The sequence below is a fragment of the Poecilia formosa genome, unplaced genomic scaffold, assembly GCF_000485575.1.
Source record: "Poecilia formosa unplaced genomic scaffold, Poecilia_formosa-5.1.2 Scaffold94, whole genome shotgun sequence".
NCBI classification, from domain to species: Eukaryota; Metazoa; Chordata; class Actinopteri; order Cyprinodontiformes; family Poeciliidae; genus Poecilia; species Poecilia formosa.
The window spans coordinates 1,565,343-1,587,005 of NW_006800033.1; the positions used below are offsets into that span (position 1 = coordinate 1,565,343).

Below are 21,663 nucleotides of genomic sequence, written 5' to 3' on the forward strand. Positions count from 1 at the left end.
CACTGAGATTGCATTTCTTTTATGTTTGGATTGTTCTATTTTAACAACATTTAAAATCCTGGGAAATGTGCAAAAAAAAAAAAAAAAGCATACACTGTGACACATAAAAACCTACTATTGCTAATAGATATCAGGGATTTTCTGTTTGTAACATTTGGAATTCCCTTAATAGAATTACTGAGTGTCTGAAGTTAGAAAAGACTTAACCTGACAAACTTTGTAGAGTACAAATGTGTTTTTGCAGATGCATGTTTGGTGCCATCTGGTGACTTCAAATTTTGAAATTGAAGGGTTCTTAGACAAAAAGAGAACAGCTGCTGTGATATTATGTGTGCTGCTTAAAGGATCATACTGCAAAACATCTCTAATCGGGAAGCGTTCAGATATACTGCTGATACTATAGTCAGTTGTTGCATAAAGTCTTGTTTGTGAAGCCAACGGGGAGAAAGGGAGTGCCTCTTTCACAACTCCCTAAACCTCTGGGAGAGTATGCATTTAAGACCTGGATGTAGACAGTGTGTTGAAATGTGTGAATGTTTTCAGACGGTTCCCAAAGGAATCTGTTGCTAGCCCTTACCTGCAGCAAAATAACCAGTTGAGCAATACCAGGGAAAATGTAGTTTTACTCAAAACAAGATAGAACATGAAGTGTTTCACTGCCTACTACAGGAGTGGTGGGATTTGTTTAAAATATCTACAAGACAATCAATTAAACTATGAGAGCCTATGAAAGACATGAAAGTATTAAAAAAAAAATAAAGATAAAAAATGAAAGTTTAATGTGAGAAGAATCTCCTATCAATACATCTCATCTGTGTTGCACATAGAAACCTGGCAATAATCAGCTGTCTAATTAATTGATATGTTTTGAGATTCACCTAATTAAAATCCTCTATGATGATTACTATGCAGCATTTACAGAATACCAGGTGCCCAAAGCGCCACTTTTTGTTAGCCAGAATTTTCTAATAACTGATAATGTGGACACGCCTGTGTTTGAACAAGTGCTGTGGAGGTGTAATCACACAAGAGACACTCTCTCCAGGATCTGAGGAAAAGAACTTGACGCTGCTGTCTGGCACAACGCTGGTGCGAATCTCTAAAAGGTAAATATAATAATCACACTCAGCAACAGGAAAATATCACTTGATTTATTGTGTAGAAAAAGTTTTACAAGTACTGTGGATCGCATTTCTCTTCCGCTATTTTGATGTTAGCACACCTACTTTGCCTACATTTGTTCTCTCCAGCGAGTTGGTGTAACTGCAAAAGCTCGCTTTTCACCTTGGCTTCTTCTCATCCAGCCATCATTTTAAATACCACTCATGTTTTCTGAGTATCCAAATAGAAAACACACACATTTGTTTCGCTCTGTTGGATCTACAAAACTGAGCTTTCACTCATTATTCTCTTGCAGTCAAGATGCCTGAAACAGCAGAGGCTGTGTCCGCCACAATTACAACCAACAGGCACTGCACCATAGAGATAACCAATATCAGCGGCAGCTACTGTCTCATTAACCCAAAGTAAGTCTTCAACTGCATCACTAAGCTTACAACTTAGATTAAAGAATACATTGAAAGTACATTTGAGGTCTAACCCCAATGAGGTGAGGTGCAGTACGTTTCTATTTACTGTGTAGCACGCTGATGTTTGATGTTAAATTTGTAGCAATGGCATTTGAAAACTCCATGTAATTTCATATTGAACTGTTTAAAAAATAACCACGCTTGTTTTAATGTCCTATTCACTTTAAGATGCACGTTTCCATTTGCAGTGAAAACAGTCAGACACAAGAAAAGTTGACAAATGGAAACCTGCATAAGTATTCACACCCCCCTGAATTTGATTTTTCTTTTTTTTTCATATCACAATCCGAGGCAACTTGGACAGAAAAACTTGGAACAATGTAATGTGAAAGGAAAATGAAACCTGGCTTTCAAAACAATTTTCAAAGAAATATCTGAGAAACGTCAAAACTTTGTAAACTCACTTTTGACAGCAATTGCAGCTGCAGGTCGTCATGGGTGAGTTTCTGCCAGATTTGCTTATTGAAAGCCTGAAATCTTTGCCCATTCTTGTTTGCAATCTTGCTCAAGCTTAGTCATATTAGACAGAGAGCATCAAAGAATAACACTACAGATTATCAGTTGTCTCTATGTCTGGACTTGGTTGGCACATCTAGTATGTGAGTGTGCTTTGACTGTAAATGTCCAAGTTCTATTTTTTATGTAGATAAATGTTGGCACATTTGTCCTGTTTGAACAGCTTGTATTTATACACATCTTGTGTAAAAATATTTCTTTTGTTTCTGTTATTCTAAATGTGCTGTGAGTAAACAAAATTTGTTGTGAGGTATTATTCAGATTTTGTTTTTAAGCTTGACCTGAAGAATAATAAATCTAAACTAGGACATTGTAGCTCTGTTTTTATGGTTGTTCCAGCTTCCGAGATGCAAATGTTTTGCAGTTAGCAAAAGTTTTTCTTTTCATCAGGATTGTCCTGTAGTTTTTCCCTTCGATGCTTATAACATACCTGATCCCTTTTTGAGAAAAGTGATCCCAACAGCATGATACTTTCACCACCATGTGTCAAGGCAGGGATGCTGGGTTCAGCCAAGAGAGTTCAATTTTTTGGTCTCATCTGATCAGAGCAACTTCTTCCATATTCGTTCTGTGTTCCATATTGCTTGTGGCAAACAAGATCTTTCTTTAAAAATGGCTTTATTCTTGCTACTGTTTGTGTAATACATACACACTTGTTAGATTAGTCATAAAAAATAAAAAAAAACACACATCATACTTTGTGTTTTTTTAATAAAATGACAAAATGTCAAAAGGTTTAAGGAATGTCAATACTTTTAAAAGGCACTGGTAATGTAAAAAAAAAAAGAAGAAGAAAAGAATGAGTTGCACAATACAGCACCAGAATGCACATCAAGTATTTTGCCATGTGCGTCATGTTTCTGCATTTGTCTAGATTTGTCAGGACTGGCCATATTTTGGATGGGTGATTTTCATATGTGACATTATGTTGCTGAGAACATCTACCAATCTATCATGCACTGACACACACCACCTCATTGCACATCGCATGCAGGTAGAATCACTTTTGCTTAGAAGTCCATAGTAGTACACTTCTAGTCGTACTCCATCCATCAGTGTACACTGTTTTTCCACCCCAACACTCAGAAAGAGCATCCCCAAACTTCAGGAAACTTTGCAAAGTTTTTTCTCGTTTTTTTACATTGCAACATTGTTGCAATGTCTTCAATATTCATTTGTAACTTGCTTTCCTTTGTAGGGTTTTCATGACAAGTGGCTTTTCGTACCACCCACCCCAGCCCACAGTTCGCACCCAAAAGACAGAAGTGTGCTCCTTCACTAAGGATGACAACACCGCCACCGGTGCGGTCGGAGTGCTGACCTACGACCTGTTCCACATGCAGAGTCGGGTTTGTTCGGAGCGCATGGCCATCATGTTCTCCGTGCCTTTCGACCACAACATTTACAAGAACCGGCTGGCTGTGGGTGTGGTCGAGCATTCCCGGGCCTGCGACAAACATCTGTACGACCAGATGTATGATGGGAAAGATCTCAGCAACTTCACCCGCTCTGATGCAAGCGGGTGTGGGCTGGAATATAAAGCAGCACATGTTGATTTAAGAGCCACAATGTCTACAACAGGCAAAGCTATTGTTAAAGTGGAGCTGTATGATAAAATGGGCCATTAGTGTGCAGGTCAACTGGGTTTTATTCTTAAGCTCTTTGTTGGTTTTGCGTCCATAGAGTGAATAGAATCTCTTTGATGTGACCACTGTCGTCATCTTGAAATAAAAAAATAAAAAAGTGCATTCAGGAGAGGAAGACTGATTTTGCTGTCATCTGTATTTTGCATCTGCTGAGAGATATCAATATCTGACAGCCAGCTCATTGATTTCCCATTAGCTAATGTCTTGGACTCATGTACGTTGTACTCTCTCTTCTCTTTGATTATGGTAATAAAACATTCAGACCCAATGCTTGTGTTGCCTTGTGTGGAGTATGTTCTCACTCTGTATGCCTGCATTATTACTGATGAACAGTAATTATTATTTAATCTCTAATCTGGATCTATCCAACTCTAATGAGCGGCAACAGATGGAAAGCTGGCGTAGATGTTTTTTTTTAATCTGCGCAATAACAACACGGTTCTTCACTGGCTAGGAGACTTTTCATCTTGCTGTTTGTGTGGAACTTGGAAAACAACAGCTTCAGTAGTAGAAAAAAAAAATGAGAGTAAAGAGGCTCCAGAGACATGTGCCTAGACTTGCGTTGTTTACTTTTTTCTGTTGCTCAGTAAAAATGGAATAAGGTTCCCAAACTGCTTCTCTCAGATGGATTTCATGAAAAAGTAAAAAAAAAAAAAAGACAGGACAGGATAAATGTGCAGAGTTAGCAACAAAGAGATCCAAGGGGAAAGTATTAGAGACGGATCCAAGAAAGGGTGTGGTTGTTTGATGATACAGGGATTAACCACATTTATATTTTTTGCAGTACTCTTTTGTGTAGGCCCAAACTTACTAATGTATGTATTTGGAAAGAGGGTGTGTCTGGTCTAAATTATGTTATGTCGCAAGAGGGAGGGCCATATCCTGGAAAACAGGGGGGTGGAAAAACAGCGCCTCCCATTCAGGTGTCTTTTCCGACTTCTCCCATTTTACTTTTGGAATACTTGCATTTTGTTCACAGGTACGTTTCTAAAATCACTATTCTTAGTTAAAATTCCTTACAAATCGCTTTTGCTTGATAGGTATTTTGTGTGTTTTAACAGAGCATCATTATCAAAAACTAACTGAAAAACTCATGTATTTATTACATCAGAATTTATTATCTGGTTAAGTTAGCCTTAAGTTAGCTGAACATTAGCCTCAGTATACAACTGAAGCTAAATTTCACCCATTTTCCATTGGCATCGTCTTTTCTGTACTTTATGTTGCTATATTGATAAGATGAAAAATCGATCAAAGTCGATAAAAAAAAAGCCATTAGCCATGACTTTCACGTTGTTTGATTCTATCTGAAATACTTTTGTTTTCCAAATAGATCTCATAATTGTTGCAGCATGACGGAGTCGGCTGAAGCTGTGGCAGCTGATGTGACCAGCAAGAGAAGCGTGACTATTGAAATCTCAAATATCACGAATAACTACTGCCTTATCAGTCCCAAGTAAGCAATTTGTTGATCTCTTATAATATATTTATGTCTGTCAGGCCATATTGGTAAATGAGTTTTGTCATTGTCAATGATAATAATTTAGCCAACATATTTGCATGATCTGTTTTTCTTTTCTTTGGGACATAATGCACATTTTGCACCAAAATACATTTAAATCTGAAACAAGACATACCTATAATGTTTATCCTTCCAGATTTATTGATGCCCAAAATTTCCCTCTTAATATCTTGCATGATTTATTTTGAAACAGTGTTGGAGACCTTAACATACATCAACTGCAGTTGATTTATGTTATTGTTAATATTTGTTAACTCAGATATTGTGTATTAACCTATCGGAAGCTTTAAAAGTCATCAGACTTCATCCGGGCTCCACTGTACTTTAAAAAAAGGATATCCTTTGTATAATAATTTTTGGAAGTGAACGGTATCCTTTAGTCAATCGTTCTGGTAATCCTAACTGATCCAAACAGGAAAGGTTTATTGTGATTCAATGTTATCCAGTAAGGAAATAGATTTTGAGCTTGATGTGTTTCATGTAAGTATCTGTTTCAACAGTTTGTTCTTATTTTTTGTTATTAGAACTTACCTTGACAATGGGGAGGTGTTCAACCCACCTCAACCGACAGTACGCCCCCTAAAGACAGAAGTGTGCACCTTCACCAAGTCTGGTGGGAAAGCAACCGGTAGCGTTGGCGTCCTGACCTACGACCTCTTCGAGAGGTCCCAGAATGACTACATTGAGACCCTGGCCATCATGTTTTCAGTTCCCTGGGATTACAACCTGTACAAGAACTGGTTTGCGGTGGGCATCTATAAAAAGGGTCGCAACTGTGATAAGGATTTATTCAAAGAAATGTACTATGAGAAGAAAGAGAATGAGCATGGTTTTGTCAGAGGGGAAGCCAATGGCTCGGGAATCAATTATGTGGGTAACTACCTTGACATCAAAGCCACTATGTGTCCCATGGGCAATGCCATCATGAATGTGGAGGTGTGGGACAAGCTTTTTACACACATGGGACAGCAGGCTTACTAGAACCCATCCCAGTTGCAGAATCCTTCCTCATAGTTTGTGTTTTTCTGCAGCCTTCCTCCACTACAATGAGCTTGCACGCTTTAGCAGATCTGTTGTTGCTGACATGTGTCTCTATGCCTTGGTATTACCCTCTGTCTTATAATCTGTTTAAGATCTGAATTTGTTTTTTTTTTGTTTGTTTGTTTTTATCCTGCCAGAAATATCTTCTTTTTTATACCACAAGCCTTTCTGTATTTCTGTTCTATTCAGTTTTAAACTGGCATCTTTAGAAAAGGAAATCAAAGAATGACTCACTGAAGGATGAGGGCACATAGCTTAATAAAATACACAGAGTGGCTGTCTGAATTCACCTTGACATTATCCTTTCAGGAATAAAATAAATCTTTTCTCCGAAGCTTACAGTGTGTCTCTGTCTGCTGATTGGGGTTAAAAAGAGTGCATAGAAAGGACATTGAAATATTTTAATGCGAAAAGATTATTATTATTATGTTTTTTTTTTTTTAGCATGCCTTCCATCCAAGGCATTCTTTGTATGTTTACAAGGTCTTGATTACTTTGAGGTGGGACTAAGTTTTTAATAAATTGCGTGGAAGCCTTAATTTGCAGTACATCACGGTCACAGTAAAACCTTAAAAAAAAAAAAAAAACTGTTCAGAATTTTCTGTTCAAAGCAGAAAGACTAAACCGAAGGAGGTGATTGTGTGATTAACAATTAAATGCACACCTTTACTTCTGAAATATACAGCAAAAATCAGAATAATTGTGTATTTTCTTTTTCTTTTCAAAGTTATCATCTTAGCAGGTTGAAAGACACTTAGATTGATTTGACCGCCCAATAAATTACCTTATCTCAACACTAAGTACTTATTTTGCAGTAACATCACTGCCAGTTCTTTGCAGACACCACCATTAACCTTTAGATGTATTGAGATTTAATGCAGGTGGTGAAACAGCTGCTCTTCATTTACATCTCATAAGAAGATATCAGGTTTCAGCAAATCTATTTGAAGTCTCCATGCTGCCATTCTAGTTCTGGTTTCCCATTATGTCACAAGGCTTTTTGCAGCATCAACCGCTGCCTCAACAAAGAGGCACAGATCAAAGGTTTCAGTTGTTGCTGTTTCATTTGCATAAAAAGCAAATAACATAGAGGCGAAAATTGGGCCTGTGTAGACTTAATCCGCAAAGCTTTTTGAGTGACATATTGAAGATATTGACACACATTTTAGCTTTTAATCTTTTCTTTGTGTTTCCAACAACTGCTCCTAAGACTACTTTCTTTTTTTTTTCTATTATGTATTTTACCTCATAAGTGCTTGTGTGTTTGCATTCTTTGTTGTTGGTCTCCCAGGTTAGAAAGACACACACCTGCACCTGCAGATATGGATATTCTGGATAAATTCCATCATGCATTGTGGGCTTTAAATGTTGGGATGAAGTAAATTGTAAAAGGAGCGTAGAATTAGAGATTTGAAATATGAAATAGAAAGATTTAAGAAAGTCTTGCATCCTCTTTGAATGATGGAAATGTTTGTGAATTGAAGCAGGTGCAGTTTACCTCCAAAGAGGAAGGAGGTTAGAAAAAGAATTAGGAGAGCACAGGTGTAGAAAAGCGCAAATCTGCGAGCTTCTGCACCTGAACATAATGCTGAAAAACAAACTGATCTGAACAGCGGAGAACCACATGTGAGGTGAAATCTTAGAAATTGTTCACCCAATTACCTGAAAAACAAAAAACAGCTCCAACTGTTGTTTGTGTGTGCTGTGTTTTGCAGCAGAAATCTTGACTGAATGTGCACACACTGACAAACCTCCCTGACCTGATATTTGAGAATAAACTTCAGAGCTTAAATCATGCATGCAAAAAGATATTTAGCTTTAAAAAAAAAAAAGAAAATTAAACCTTTACAATTGAAGTTTGGTTGTGCACTGCACAAACTGCTCTCAAACACTGCCATCTAGAGGCCTGCTACGACAAGAAGCGTGGTTACACCCACAGATGAATCTCCAAATCAAAATATAATCTTTGAAAAGCAAAGGGTAAAACATATTAGATTTAAAAAAAAAACAATACATTTAAATGTATTCATTTAATGGGTCCAACAAATGATGTCAGACACCTTCCTGATCAAAGTTTCTTTCTTTTTTTCTTTGTTGTTTCTGCAACTACTTTGTCACTGTCTTCCTGAGCTGCCACCAGCACCAAACATGTCGTGACATCCAGCAGGGTCTGGTTGTCTTTGATAGTTCACCGTGTGTCTGACCTGATGGGTGACAGCCTGGAACAGAGGGCTGGCAGCCTTCCCGTCAGTTTCAGGCTTCCACTGTTAGTATAATCTCTAAAGAATCAAAAAGTTTCAGACCAGCGCGGGGTTTCACTGATACGCACGCTTGTTTCCAAACACATGCGGGATCTATTTCATGATTTCTTCAGCTAAAAACACGGGGGCCAAAAGTTATGTTTGTCCTGGCTAGGTATAGAAATCAGCTCACCAGGTCAGCCTGTTGTTTTGAAATCTCTCAGCATGCAGAGAAACACAAATGTGTATTATGTAACAGTAGAGTTAACATGGGGAGAACCTTTCATTGTTTTCCCCTCAACTTTTTTTTATATCTTGATAAATAACTTGGATCCTCAGAACCTCTAAAGTTTGAGCTGCATTTGTAAATGTATAAATGTATATTAGACCGGACATGTTAGACCCTGTTATGCAAGTTAGATATTTTGTAATATTTTGGTTTTGTTGATTAATTTTGAATATCAATCACCCACAAGATTTCAGATGGATTTGTTTTTTAGCTGTTATCTTTTTTTTTATGTATCTTGTTCTTGTTCGTGTTTTTCAGTCTAACATTGTGTTTTGGTTTCTGACCTATCCTGCAGATATGAATGCTTTCCTTGACAACTTAGCAGTCATAGCTTAATGTGAGGATGTGTCAGTGTTTTGTTTATCACTTTAACACTTTCTCCTCAGTTCCAGGTTGTTTATGAAATATTTTTTGCACATTTAAGAGCAGCGCTCTGTTGCTTACCATAATGCTGTCTGTCCACTAACACATATTCAGCTGTGAAATAAATCTGTCCAACCTCCTACAGAGAAAGAGAAAATAAAAGATTTTATTTCCCTTGGTTTTTTAGTCTTTATTTTTTTTCTCTGAATCAAGAAATGAGACATTTGCTGTAGTTGTTGATTTGAATTGTAATTTACTGACTGTGGGGAATCTTAGACAATACGTACATAAAATATAGTACATTTAGTCCACAGTTATTCAAGTTAAAAAGGTTGTTTCTTACGCCATAAATTCTCAGAGCTTCCCAAAGTACCATCTGTACACCACCAATTATCTGTGTGGCTACCTCTACAAAACCACCAATAAAATCAGAGAACTGTAAGTTAAAGTTCCTTGTTCTACATTTTGAAAAGTTATTTACATGTGTACAACATTTGAGACAGCTGCCAAACCTCTCGGGGGGATGGGTGTGAAGTACTGTGCGAACCCCAGAGTGACTGCAAGGAACCAAAGAGATACATGTCAGACTTTCTTGGCTTCAGCTAGCATGGTAAATGTTCATAAAAGTACACTTTAAGTGCCAATAATAGTACTGAACAGCAAAAATATTACATACAAAGAGTGATGGTCTAAGTCTCTTTCATGCAAACAGATGAATGTTTCCATCCCAATGATTTGGTGGACTAGCCAGAAAGGACTGCATATAAATCTGCAGCCATCCTTGCAGTGACTGGAGCTTGATTGGAAAACATAGCAGCATAGAGAGACTTTGGCACTAAGGCTGACAGTGTCAGGTTCATGGCTTTATAGAGCATCAGTAAAAGTAAATGAAAAAAAGAAAGCTTTATTGGAGACACTCTGCCAAGTCATTGATGTGTAATGGATGAATGAATACTACTTTAGATGCTTTTATATTCTTATATAATCAACTTTCAATCTGCTTTCTTCCAGTACACATTATACGAATCTCTACACATCCTCCACATGCCAGAAATAATAAATTTTAAAAACCGCACTCTCTGATGTGAGTTATTGAACGTGACATAAGTAATTAATTTTTCTGTTGGTCTGTGAGCCAGGCAGCTGGCTCTGCTGTGTCGGAGCTGACCCTTCAGCTGGCTGACATCACGCTGGCAGCTGATGATTGTACATTCAAGTGGGTTTGACATCAGAACTGCTGCCCGATCAGTCAGAATAAACTGAAAGAATTGCAGAGCGGGAGCAGCCCTCTTTCAACACCAGCTGAAAATTTGAGTGAAGTGGAGCAAAAATATTCCCAAGCTCTCCAATGATGATGAGAAAGGAGAAGGTCAAGCTTAAGGTCAGCTTCAATGTTTTGGCAAAGGGATTGAGGAAAGACTGTCACAGACATGAAAAGGGGTTATACAAATGAGGAGTTTTAAGAAGTTTGAAAGATTTTAAGTACTCATCTGCACCATTGTCATGGAGGAATTACCTTTCTTTTTAAGCAACGTTGATTCATTTGATTGAGGTTTACATACATTTATTTCTGCAAAGCTCTCTTAAGAGGGAGACTGCATTTTTAAAAGAAAAAGCCTCATGTCTGTTCCATTTCATCAGTAAAACTAAGATGTGCTGCTACATTCTTCTTAGGGAGAAGAGGCTTTGGATCACTTCCAAACAACCAGTACACATTGAGTTTTTTTAAAAACGTTCTAATTAAACACTGCTTTATGCAGATTCCCTCTGCTCTCTTTGCATCACAATTACCCGGTCAAATTATGTTTTCAATTTTCTGCCAAATACTATCAGACACTTATTGAAAATGTCTAGGTAAACAGTTGTGTGATCTAACATCACCTGCAGTGTTTTCTCACATATTCAACCCTTTGTTTTTCACCAGACAAACCAATCAGCTTTGGAGGGGAAAGTCTTTTTCCTTGCACGATCTCCAAGTAGCCAGTAGACATAATGCCTAGTGCCTGATGAGGAGACACATTGACCCCCTTTGCACCAGTTCTAACTGTGAGGTCATTGTGATTGTTATTTATTTTTTAAACTCATTCTCTTACCATCCTCCTCACTGAGCATGGTGGCCAGACAAACTTAGGCAATGGTTCGTCCTTGTTTGTCGCAGTAACTATTGCTCTGTCCATAGATATGTACAAGTCTATGGATAGATATTTTTTATTATTATTATTATTTCATGACACATAAAGTTCAGCACATACCTACCACACTTGAATCACATGTTTTCTTGTTTTTACCACTATAATTGTCTCAGCAAAATTGACCTATCTTATATCATACATATACCTCAATGAAGCAGGGACTTAATAATTATTATATAACTCATAAACTACATAAAATGAAATATAAATCACAAAATAATGAATTTTCATGTATTTGGGGTGTTGGGGAGCATGGCACTGAGAATTTTCTTAAAAGCTTTTCTTCCTAATGGTATGTTACTGTAGTACAAATTACTTTAATTTTAATACTTCTACACATTTTTAACAGGAGAGCCAATAAGAATAATCTAAAAAAGGACAGTCACTGCATATGTACTCAAACTAAACGGCTTGTTACAATTCTGCTTAAAGCCACAAGAGGGCAAAGTTTTGCACTCTGGAGTTTTATGATCCACTTGGGTATTGTTGGCAAAGCTGTGAAAATCATGCAGATGCTGTTTTATGATGACAATAGATGTATATACCTTAAAATACATATACACTCACATCTTGCAGTATAGTATAAAGCTTGTTTTCCAGTTTGCTATAACAGTAGGGAGGGACACAAAATGGATGAGATCAGAAAGAGGGGGGATGGGGTGGTAGAGGTGGTGAGCATGACCCTATATCTAGAGAGGAAGAAAGGTCACAAAACACACTTTCCCACATAGCCCAGCCCAGACACACAAGGACACACTCACAGGCATTAAACAGAGGCTCTCAGTGCAGTGTGTGTGCGTGTGTATGTGCCAGATAAGAGTGTGATGCATGGCTGCTGTCATGGCTTCCTTGACTACATCAGGGCTCACACAGCACAGAAACTGTAGAACAATATACTCCCCACTGAAAATCTCATGAAGGGGGGAAGACATGGTCATATGTGGTGGTTCATCAAACAAAACTGTAGAGGAGAGGATACTTTTAACAGAATGATGCTGCAATCCTGTTAGTTGTCTTAAAACTGAGTTGGACTCAGTACAAAAGTTGTATTCGCATTATTATCTTCCCATTATTTTTGCTGCAGCACAGCCAAATAAGCAACCAGTATTTTTTATGATCAGTTTATTTGGACGGTAAAATAACCATTTAGATTTAATACTTTACAAAACAAAAATAAAGCATACAGATATGTGCACAGTACACGGTGTGAGAACAGACTGGGTGTATTCCTCGACTACATCCGTTTGTTCTCAACAACAACAAAGTTAAAGGAAAGTATTTGACTACACATTTTGTTCCAAATCTGAAAGCACTTACTGTGGCTTTACTGTCATCCACAACTGAACACATATCAACGCTATCATGTTATAAGCAAAGAAACTTAGATTGATCTTCTTGTCATCACTCAGTGTATATAACTAGTCTGCACAGACAGATAAATGTCTTTTGTCCAGGTCAGGTTAAACTATCAATTATTTACTTATAAGTTGCTAATATTTAGATAGAAGGCAGAATCCTTGCTGCTGAAAGAAAAACAGCATGGGGAGCTCTACTGCAGTGGTCACTCCCTTTTAATTGGGCTCCAGTTGCTTTAACCTTTGAACCCCCTTAAGACGAATACATTCAACAATTTTTAATTTCCATGTCATATTAACACAGATCAAACATAGATCAAACTTGACATTGATCCGAGTTCAGTTTGAGCACCAAAAAATGATGTTGCTAATTTATAGTTAAACATACTTTTCTGAACATCCGAAGCTAATTCCTGGCCTGTCACTGAAAATGTTATTTTACTTTTACAACGGCAAGCTCTGAAGCTTTTGTCATCACTAACAACACGAAATATATGTTTTTTGGTTTGTATTAAGGTTTAATTCCAAAATATTGTGCTGATACTGGTTGAGTCAATACTTAATGCTGCATCCTATTTGTTTTGGAGGCTGGAGCTGAGAATGCTGTCGCATCAGGAGTAACCATGTTCCAGTTGCAATTTGGAAAGCCCCTGGGATTTTTCCAATAGTAGCGCAAACCGCTAACAGTAATATGATTGAATAATGATGCATTTCTCTCCATGTTCTGCATTGAAACATGAACATGTCCACCACAAAATGTTGTACAGCACTATGTCACAACAAAAAGGATTACGGTAATTGTTTAAAAACAACAAACAAAAAAAAAACTGGGTTTACATCTGCAAAATTAAATATATGTGCTATAGCCATGTCTGTTGAACCCAGGACTCCTCAGACACCTCCAACTTTCCAAGTCAAAATTCCGACTTTATACAGATTTCTGTTGTATTTCTGTATGGAAAATCAGAAAATCCAACTTTCAAATACAAACAGAACGCAACATTGTGACTAGGTCGGTTTAAAAATAACACACTTTTTCACAGCCTTTTCCTTAAACTGAAAGTTTGGGACATTGAGGTGGGATTCTGCAGAGTAACTTTCAGCTGTCAGTGTTTTGACAAAGTAGAGATCAAAGCGTCCCTTCAGTTTAAGAAAAGGGAAAGAAGTTATGAGTCTTGCTAACATGTAGACCAAGTGGAACTAGCATAAAAATGTATATTTTTCATCCTAAAACAACAATCTTATAATGAAAAAAGTAGCTCACTAGAATTCTTTTTTTTCTCTTGCTTTATTTTATTTGACCTTCATGGTCAGTAGTTTGAGAAAATGCAGTCTTATGGCTATTTTACATCCTATTCCATTAGCATTAAATCAGATCTCACTGATCGGTTAAATCTTTCTTCTGCTAAGAATGTCACAATGTTACTGTTATGGATCATCAATCAATACAGTTTTCATCATAAATGGCCATGGGCTTTCATGTTAAATAACCACCTAAGTAACTCTTTTGAGTCACTGTGAAACTTTAAAAACTGGAGTTGATTCAGAATGATGGACTTCACTTTTCTGTCTTTCTGGATCTGTAAGAAGTGCTCTAAGCACCTGAGATAAGGTACTGACAGCTGATGGCAACTCTAAAGAACCCCACTTTCAAAAAACTGAACCATCCCTATAAAGTGTAAATACAGTAAACAGGAAACTGTTGTTCCACAGTACATTGATCATTTCATTGACAAAGAAGACACTTGACATTCAACAGACATTATTCGAAGCATTTACTCCTTTAAGTCCTGAGTCACTGAGACGTCTGCAGGATTTTTGGATAATTGAAGGAATAGTAGCAGTCTAAGCATGGTAAAGCAGATGGACAAAAATGCATACCAAAGGCCATATTCAGTGTTCCAATCAGGATGTGCCATCTCCATTTTTGGTCTTGATCACCACCAGGCTGACCATAACTGGTATCAGGCAGATGGGAGTGATCACCAGGGCAAACACGATTCCTGGTGGTGGGTCACTAAATTCCTCTGTGGGGCATGCTTTGAAATACGCAGCGTGGATGTTGACAAAGAGCTTTTCCACCAGTGAGTTCGGCCATGGGATCCCCAGACAGTCAGATATGTTCTCGGTGTATGTGCTAAAGTCGCTGTAGAAGCTGCAGAAAATAAAATGAGATAAAAATGTTTTTGGGGAAAAGACATTTGATGTCAGCATAGGTTTTGAAGTATCTCTGATGTAAAAGTTAGTGACTCGTAAATGAGATTACCTGCTCACTTTATCCCAGACGCACCAGTCAGTTGAGTTTAGTGAGCTCATTTGGTTATTGAAAAGATGCAGATAGTCATCAAATAAATAAGAAAGACACTCCATTGGTGGTTTGCCAGGATGATCCTCGCAGATCTTACACACACTGTGGCAATAGGCATCATTCAGACAAGCTGCACGAAGTGGAATTAAAAGGAGAGTATGTGAGAAAACATCCAAAGAGAATAAGAGCAGTTTAAGATGTAACAACAGAGTGAGTTGCAAACATTTTTTGTAAACTTATGTTACATTAGCATTGTATGTAAGAAATGCCACCTACGAAATTGCAGTTGGTGTCCTGAGATCTCTAAATGAGAGATATGGAAAAACATTCTCTGATTAAAACGTGTACTTCTGACAACAAAAGGCAGAAAACACAAAACACACCATCTTTCTAATTCAACTCGAATCACCGTGACATTTTCTTTGCCTGTTTTAGCTCACAAATTCTTCTAACACAACTGTTGGTGAGGCGACTGCAGCTGTGAAAGGAAGACCACACACTCACCAGAGAGAAAGGAGAGGAATACCCCAATGAAACCAACAGCTCCCTTCATGTCAGAAAAAAAAGAATAAAGGTGTCTATTCCCCAAATGATGAAGCTTCCAGAATGTGTATAGCGAGGCATAACAGGAAACGCAACAGGGTTATCTTCGGTTACCAGATGTCCAAACAATGTTACCCGCGGATAGCAGATGTTCTTCGAAGATCTGTCTGATGGCCCTGCGCCTTGGCAGCAGCTCTTTGCCTCTTCAACACACGTTTTTTTTTTTTTTTTTTTTTTTTTAGTTTTTCTTCCTTTTTTTTAAGGGGTGGAGGCAGAAAAGATTGTCCTCTCTATTCTCCCAAATAAAAAGAGCACACCCAAGCTGGGGCTGGACTCACATCTGAAAACCCTTTACTCTTTAACTCTTGTTCTGCTTTTTAGTCTCAGTTTCTCACAGTCGAAAAGGCCTGGCCAGCTCACAGCATGTGATTTATTTGCCTTTTGGGCTGCCTCTGCCAAATAGGAAACATAAGTAAACATTTACGGCTTAGCGTTTTGGGGTGGATTTAATCATGACTCTGCAGGGTGTGCTGTGCAGACAACCACGATTTCATATTTAGGTTAATTAAACAAAAGATGGAATAAGTTATTATTCTGAAACAGCCATAAGACTCAAAAGACCATTACATATCTATGCTGGCAAAGAATATATAACATTTCCACAACAGATGTAATTATGTTTTTTTTTTGTTTTGTTTTGTTTTTTTTTATCTCATAAAGAGCTCATGATTTTTGCAAATCTGCTGGATAGTTCCTCACTGCCGCCTCTTGGAGCTTTAAAAAGCTGAGTAAGGGAGGATCAAACACAAAAAGAAATACATATACAAATCTACGGTTTACATGCCACAGCTTAAATTGATGTTATAGAAACTATATGTTCAACCCCATGTAACATTTGTTTGCTGAGGAGCAGCATTTTGATTTAGTAATGACATCAGGAAATGTGTCTTTTCAGCAGAGGAGGAGCCCACATTCGGGAGTGTTGGCAGGGGAAAGGGGTGGGGGGACAGTTGGGGAAAGAAAAAAACAGTAAGGCACAGGATGAGGAACAGCGAAAGGGGCTCTGCTCCAAGTTCCAGTTGTTTCACAACTTTGAGTTCATGCGTTGATCACTGACGTTGCGTGGGGCGAATGACGAACAAAGTCAGGAAGTTGATCCAGGTGGGGGGTGGGGGGGTGTCGTAATGAGGTTTCGTTTAACCTCTAACCCTGAAGCCGTTTGGGGCCTCACGTCTACTGCTGGTGACCCCTCTGTTGGAGACCTCCTCAGGAGTTTATCTTGGATCCTTTTGACAAAACACACGAGGAGATGTCCCCACGGAAAAACAGAGTCTGCAAGATCTGTTTTCTGGGTTCTGTTTGTTCCAGGACAAAACAAATAATTTCAAAGAAGTGATCCCAAACAAGCCCCCGGGAGAAATGCTTCCATATTCACTATCTGTGACTCTACAACATAGAAAATTGAAATCATATTGATCCATCCCTCCTTAAGTTTCTACAATGTATATGCGTATATAAACAATATCTCATGCAAAAAGTTGAAAGATCATATTATCTGAATCTCCATTTTATCTGGTGTAAAAATTATTGTAAAACACTTTTTAAAAGATCATCATGCCGACAGTTAAACATGGTGGTGAGAGTGTGATAATCCGGGGCTCTGGGTTTCGGAAAACTTGAACCATTAAGTATGTGCTATATGGAAAAAAAGTAAGTCTGATAATAAGGTTGTAATCTGATGCCTCGACAAAAACAACAAAATGGAGGTTTCTGATTGGCTTGGTCAGAGTTTAGGCTTAAGTTTGATCACAAAGCCATGGCACAACTTTAAATTTATGCTCAAAAACTCTCCGGTGTGACTAACTTAAAGCAGTTCTGCAAGGAACAGTGGGTCCAAATTCCTCCACAGTCATGTAAAAAACTCATTACCAGTTATTACAAAGACTTGATGGCAGCTGTTGCCATCAAGGGTGACACAACCAATTACTAGGTTTTGGAGGAAAATAGTATTTCACATAGGTTTGGATTTCGTTTTTCCATTAATAGATGAAATTATCTTTTTGAAAATTGCATTTTGTATTTTAAGAAGACAGCAAAATTTTTTTCACTGCACTTGAATTGATTAGCGTCGCACAGCTACACAATAAACAGCTCAAAGAAAACAAAATCAAACTCACTGTTATCCATTGTTTGTGTTTCATTATACCCTACATGAAGAAATGCACGGGTTAAAAACATCGATCAACATGCAAGAGTATTTATTTTTGATTTTCTTTGAGAATCCACACATACCTGTTGTTTTCACTGTTGTTGTTGTGAGCGGTTGCACCGTTGCGTTGTCATTATCCAGACAAATTACATTTGTGCATCCTGCAACAAGGAAACCCATATTTTGGCAGCTCAAAGACATACAGTCAAGGTAAGATATAAAATTCTCTGTTATTGAACTCATATTTCGTCAGCAGCTGTTTTTACGCGTTTTTTAATGTGTGAGAAAGTGTGGAGGATGAAGGAAATAGCGAGATCCACGCTATGGGGAGTCAGTGCATCCTCCCTTTGTCTCCCACTTCTTTAAGGAAGTCTTAATATATTCAACTCAAGGACATTTAAACATATTTACAACCAATGTTCTGACATTAGAAGGAGCTTTCTTATTCATATGACAGAAATCCTATTATTTTTTTAAACAGTATTAACAATCTTACACATGATCAGAAATAATTACTGAATTCTTATTTTTATATGTATTTGGTCTATACAAGAATAAGAATAGCCTACAACATACCAGTTGTTTGGTTTCTTTCTAAATGTCATTTCCCTGCATAAAGGGTTAAAAAGATTTCTTATTGAGAAATTAGAGGAAGAGTAAACATTGCTTCTCCCTAATACATAAATGGACAATGAAAATAAATGTCACTTACCCCAAATGAGAAGAGTCACTAAGCAGCAAGAGAACACAAGAGAGAATCTGGTGGCAGTCATTTTGCTGAACAATGCTCTGTTCATCTTCACCAGTGGGTAGGGATTACATATCTCAACCTTTACACAGGAAGGCTTAAAAAAAGGAAAAGAAACAACAGGAAAGCCTCACTTCCTAGTATGGGCGGATTCACCACATGGGGTAAAGATTTTCTGATAATGTTACAACTGCTGTGCTCCACTGATACAAAGTCATCACCACTTTCTCTCTGGGTTTTGATTCAGGAATTGTGAAAGCATGAAGAGTTTCTGATCATGTTTATTCTCCCCTCTTTTATTTGTCTTTCTCTGATCCTCTGATAATAGGAGGACAAACAATGATTTAAGTTTAAGAAAGATGTTCAATCAACAGTTAATTGACAGAACTGTGATTTACAAAAAAAAAATAGTAATTCTCTTTTTCTTCCATTTGTTTTCATTTTCTTCTTGTTGTTTCACTTTTTATCCAAATCTAACTACTGTAAACCTGGTCTTTGTGTGTGGGGGGGGAGGTGTTATGATGCATTTTATTTCTACTTCTAATAAACAAAAGTCATGGAAGAAATTTTCCCTGGCCAGATAACAGGATTGACTGATTGAATAAAAATAATAATGAGGGAGGTTCTCCTTTTAAAAGGTCCAAGTAGTTTAGCTGGTTGATTTGCATGAGCTAGAAAATGTGGGGTGACATTAGAGGAGCAGACTGCAAGNTATTGTTAATATTTGTTAACTCAGATATTGTGTATTAACCTATCGGAAGCTTTAAAAGTCATCAGACTTCATCCGGGCTCCACTGTACTTTAAAAAAAGGATATCCTTTGTATAATAATTTTTGGAAGTGAACGGTATCCTTTAGTCAATCGTTCTGGTAATCCTAACTGATCCAAACAGGAAAGGTTTATTGTGATTCAATGTTATCCAGTAAGGAAATAGATTTTGAGCTTGATGTGTTACATGTATCTGTTTCAACAGTTTGTTCTTATTTTTTGTTATTAGAACTTACCTTGACAATGGGGAGGTGTTCAACCCACCTCAACCAACAGTACGCCCCCTAAAGACAGAAGTGTGCACCTTCACCAAGTCTGGTGGGAAAGCAACCGGTAGCGTTGGCGTCCTGACCTACGACCTCTTCGAGAGGTCCCAGAATGACTACATTGAGACCCTGGCCATCATGTTTTCAGTTCCCTGGGATTACAACCTGTACAAGAACTGGTTTGCGGTGGGCATCTATAAAAAGGGTCGCAACTGTGATAAGGATTTATTCAAAGAAATGTACTATGAGAAGAAAGAGAATGAGCATGGTTTTGTCAGAGGGGAAGCCAATGGCTCGGGAATCAATTATGTGGGTAACTACCTTGACATCAAAGCCACTATGTGTCCCCTGGGGAATGCCATCATGAAGGTGGAGGTGTGGGACAAGCTTTTTACACACATGGGACAGCAGGCTTACTAGAACCCATCCCAGTTGCAGAATCCTTCCTCACAGTTTGTGTTTTTCTGCAGCCTTCCTCCACTACAATGAGCTTGCACGCTTTAGCAGATCTGTTGTTGCTGACATGTGTCTCTATGCCTTGGTATTACCCTCTGTCTTATAATCTGTTTAAGATCTGAATTTGTTTTTTTTTTGTTTGTTTGTTTTTATCCTGCCAGAAATATCTTCTTTTTTATACCACAAGCCTTTCTGTATTTCTGTTCTATTCAGTTTTAAACTGGCATCTTTAGAAAAGGAAATCAAAGGATGACTCACTGAAGGATGAGGGCACATAGCTTAATAAAATACACAGAGTGGCTGTCTGAATTCACCTTGACATTATCCTTTCAGGAATAAAATAAATCTTTTCTCCGAAGCTTACAGTGTGTCTCTGTCTGCTGATTGGGGTTAAAAAGAGTGCATAGAAAGGACATTGAAATATTTTAATGCGAAAAGATTATTATTATTATGTTTTTTTTTTTTTAGCATGCCTTCCATCCAAGGCATTCTTTGTATGTTTACAAGGTCTTGATTACTTTGAGGTGGGACTAAGTTTTTAATAAATTGCGTGGAAGCCTTAATTTGCAGTACATCACGGTCACAGTAAAACCTTAAAAAAAAAAAAAAAACTGTTCAGAATTTTCTGTTCAAAGCAGAAAGACTAAACCGAAGGAGGTGATTGTGTGATTAACAATTAAATGCACACCTTTACTTCTGAAATCTACAGCAAAAATCAGAATAATTGTGTATTTTCTTTTTCTTTTCAAAGTTATCATCTTAGCAGGTTGAAAGACACTTAGATTGATTTGACCGCCCAATAAATCACCTTATCTCAACACTAAGTACTTATTTTGCAGTAACATCACTGCCAGTTCTTTGCAGACACCACCATTAACCTTTAGATGTATTGAGATTTAATGCAGGTGGTGAAACAGCTGCTCTTCATTTACATCTCATAAGAAGAAATCAGGTTTCAGCAAATCTATTTGAAGTCTCCATGCTGCCATTCTAGTTCTGGTTTCCCATTATGTCACAAGGCTTTTTGCAGCATCAACCGCTGCCTCAACAAAGAGGCACAGATCAAAGGTTTCAGTTGTTGCTGTTTCATTTGCATAAAAAGCAAATAACATAGAGGCGAAAATTGGGCCTGTGTAGACTTAATCCGCAAAGCTTTTTGAGTGACATATTGAAGATATTGACACACATTTTAGCTTTTAATCTTTTCTTTGTGTTTCCAACAACTGCTTCTAAGACTACTTTCATTTTTTTTTCCTATTATGTATTTTACCTCATAAGTGCTTGTGTGTTTGCATTCTTTGTTGTTGGTCTCCCAGGTTAGAAAGACACACACCTGCACCTGCAGATATGGATATTCTGGATAAATTCCATCATGCATTGTGGGCTTTAAATGTTGGGATGAAGTAAATTGTAAAAGGAGCGTAGAATTAGAGATTTGAAATATGAAATAGAAAGATTTAAGAAAGTCTTGCATCCTCTTTGAATGATGGAAATGTTTGTGAATTGAAGCAGGTGCAGTTTACCTCCAAAGAGGAAGGAGGTTAGAAAAAGAATTAGGAGAGCACAGGTGTAGAAAAGCGCAAATCTGCGAGCTTCTGCACCTGAACATAAT

At 37.7% G+C, this 21,663-nt stretch overlaps 3 protein-coding genes across 5 annotated transcripts; 2 read left to right on the top strand and 1 right to left on the bottom strand.

Moving 5' to 3' along the window:
- The first annotated feature begins 983 nt into the window (after window positions 1-983).
- LOC103142216 (bryoporin) lies at window positions 984-4,021 on the top strand. The gene is made up of 3 exons (XM_007558154.2): window positions 984-1,106; window positions 1,418-1,526; window positions 3,304-4,021. The coding sequence occupies exons 2-3, from the start codon at window positions 1,423-1,425 to the stop codon at window positions 3,731-3,733; spliced, it is 534 nt and encodes a 177-aa protein (XP_007558216.1). The 5' UTR covers window positions 984-1,106; window positions 1,418-1,422; the 3' UTR covers window positions 3,734-4,021.
- Window positions 4,022-4,491: 470 nt separating this feature from the next.
- Window positions 4,492-20,414, top strand: LOC103142218 (uncharacterized). 2 transcript variants are annotated; one of them, XM_007558158.2, is made up of 3 exons: window positions 4,492-4,730; window positions 5,085-5,207; window positions 19,559-20,414. In XM_007558158.2, the coding sequence occupies exons 1-3, from the start codon at window positions 4,609-4,611 to the stop codon at window positions 20,013-20,015; spliced, it is 702 nt and encodes a 233-aa protein (XP_007558220.1). In that variant the 5' UTR covers window positions 4,492-4,608; the 3' UTR covers window positions 20,016-20,414. The 2 variants fall into 2 exon arrangements, with proteins under 2 accessions (XP_007558220.1, XP_007558219.1); XM_007558157.2 differs by lacking the exon at window positions 19,559-20,414 and adding an exon at window positions 5,798-6,653 and having other exon boundaries at window positions 4,498-4,730.
- On the bottom strand, window positions 12,506-18,626 carry LOC103142217 (uncharacterized). Of its 2 annotated transcripts, XM_007558156.2 has the most exons (6): window positions 18,526-18,626; window positions 17,897-17,974; window positions 17,782-17,811; window positions 15,338-15,364; window positions 15,020-15,191; window positions 12,506-14,908 (listed from the first exon to the last, which is right to left on the bottom strand). In XM_007558156.2, exons 1-6 carry the CDS (start codon window positions 18,608-18,610, stop codon window positions 14,659-14,661), a joined length of 642 nt encoding a protein of 213 aa, XP_007558218.2. In that variant the 5' UTR covers window positions 18,611-18,626; the 3' UTR covers window positions 12,506-14,658. The 2 variants fall into 2 exon arrangements, with proteins under 2 accessions (XP_007558218.2, XP_016529857.1); XM_016674371.1 differs by lacking the exon at window positions 17,782-17,811 and having other exon boundaries at window positions 18,526-18,625.
- Window positions 20,415-21,663: the final 1,249 nt, after the last annotated feature.

Excerpts from the sequence above, each read along its gene's own strand:
- LOC103142216 (XM_007558154.2), top strand. The coding sequence starts at position 1,423 with ATGCCTGAAACAGCAGAGGCTGTGTCCGCCACAATTACAACCAACAGG. Across the intron at positions 1,527-3,303 it reads TACTGTCTCATTAACCCAAA|GGTTTTCATGACAAGTGGCT; the intron begins GTAAGTCTTCAA and ends TTTCCTTTGTAG.
- LOC103142218 (XM_007558158.2), top strand. The coding sequence starts at position 4,609 with ATGTCGCAAGAGGGAGGGCCATATCCTGGAAAACAGGGGGGTGGAAAA. Across the intron at positions 4,731-5,084 it reads TACTTGCATTTTGTTCACAG|ATCTCATAATTGTTGCAGCA; the intron begins GTACGTTTCTAA and ends TTTTCCAAATAG. Across the intron at positions 5,208-19,558 it reads TACTGCCTTATCAGTCCCAA|AACTTACCTTGACAATGGGG; the intron begins GTAAGCAATTTG and ends TTTTGTTATTAG.
- LOC103142217 (XM_007558156.2), bottom strand. The coding sequence starts at position 18,610 with ATGAACAGAGCATTGTTCAGCAAAATGACTGCCACCAGATTCTCTCTT. Across the intron at positions 17,812-17,896 it reads AACAACAGTGAAAACAACAG|GGTATAATGAAACACAAACA; the intron begins GTATGTGTGGAT and ends TTCTTCATGTAG. Across the intron at positions 15,365-17,781 it reads AACACAAACAATGGATAACA|AGATCTCAGGACACCAACTG; the intron begins GTGAGTTTGATT and ends TCTCTCATTTAG.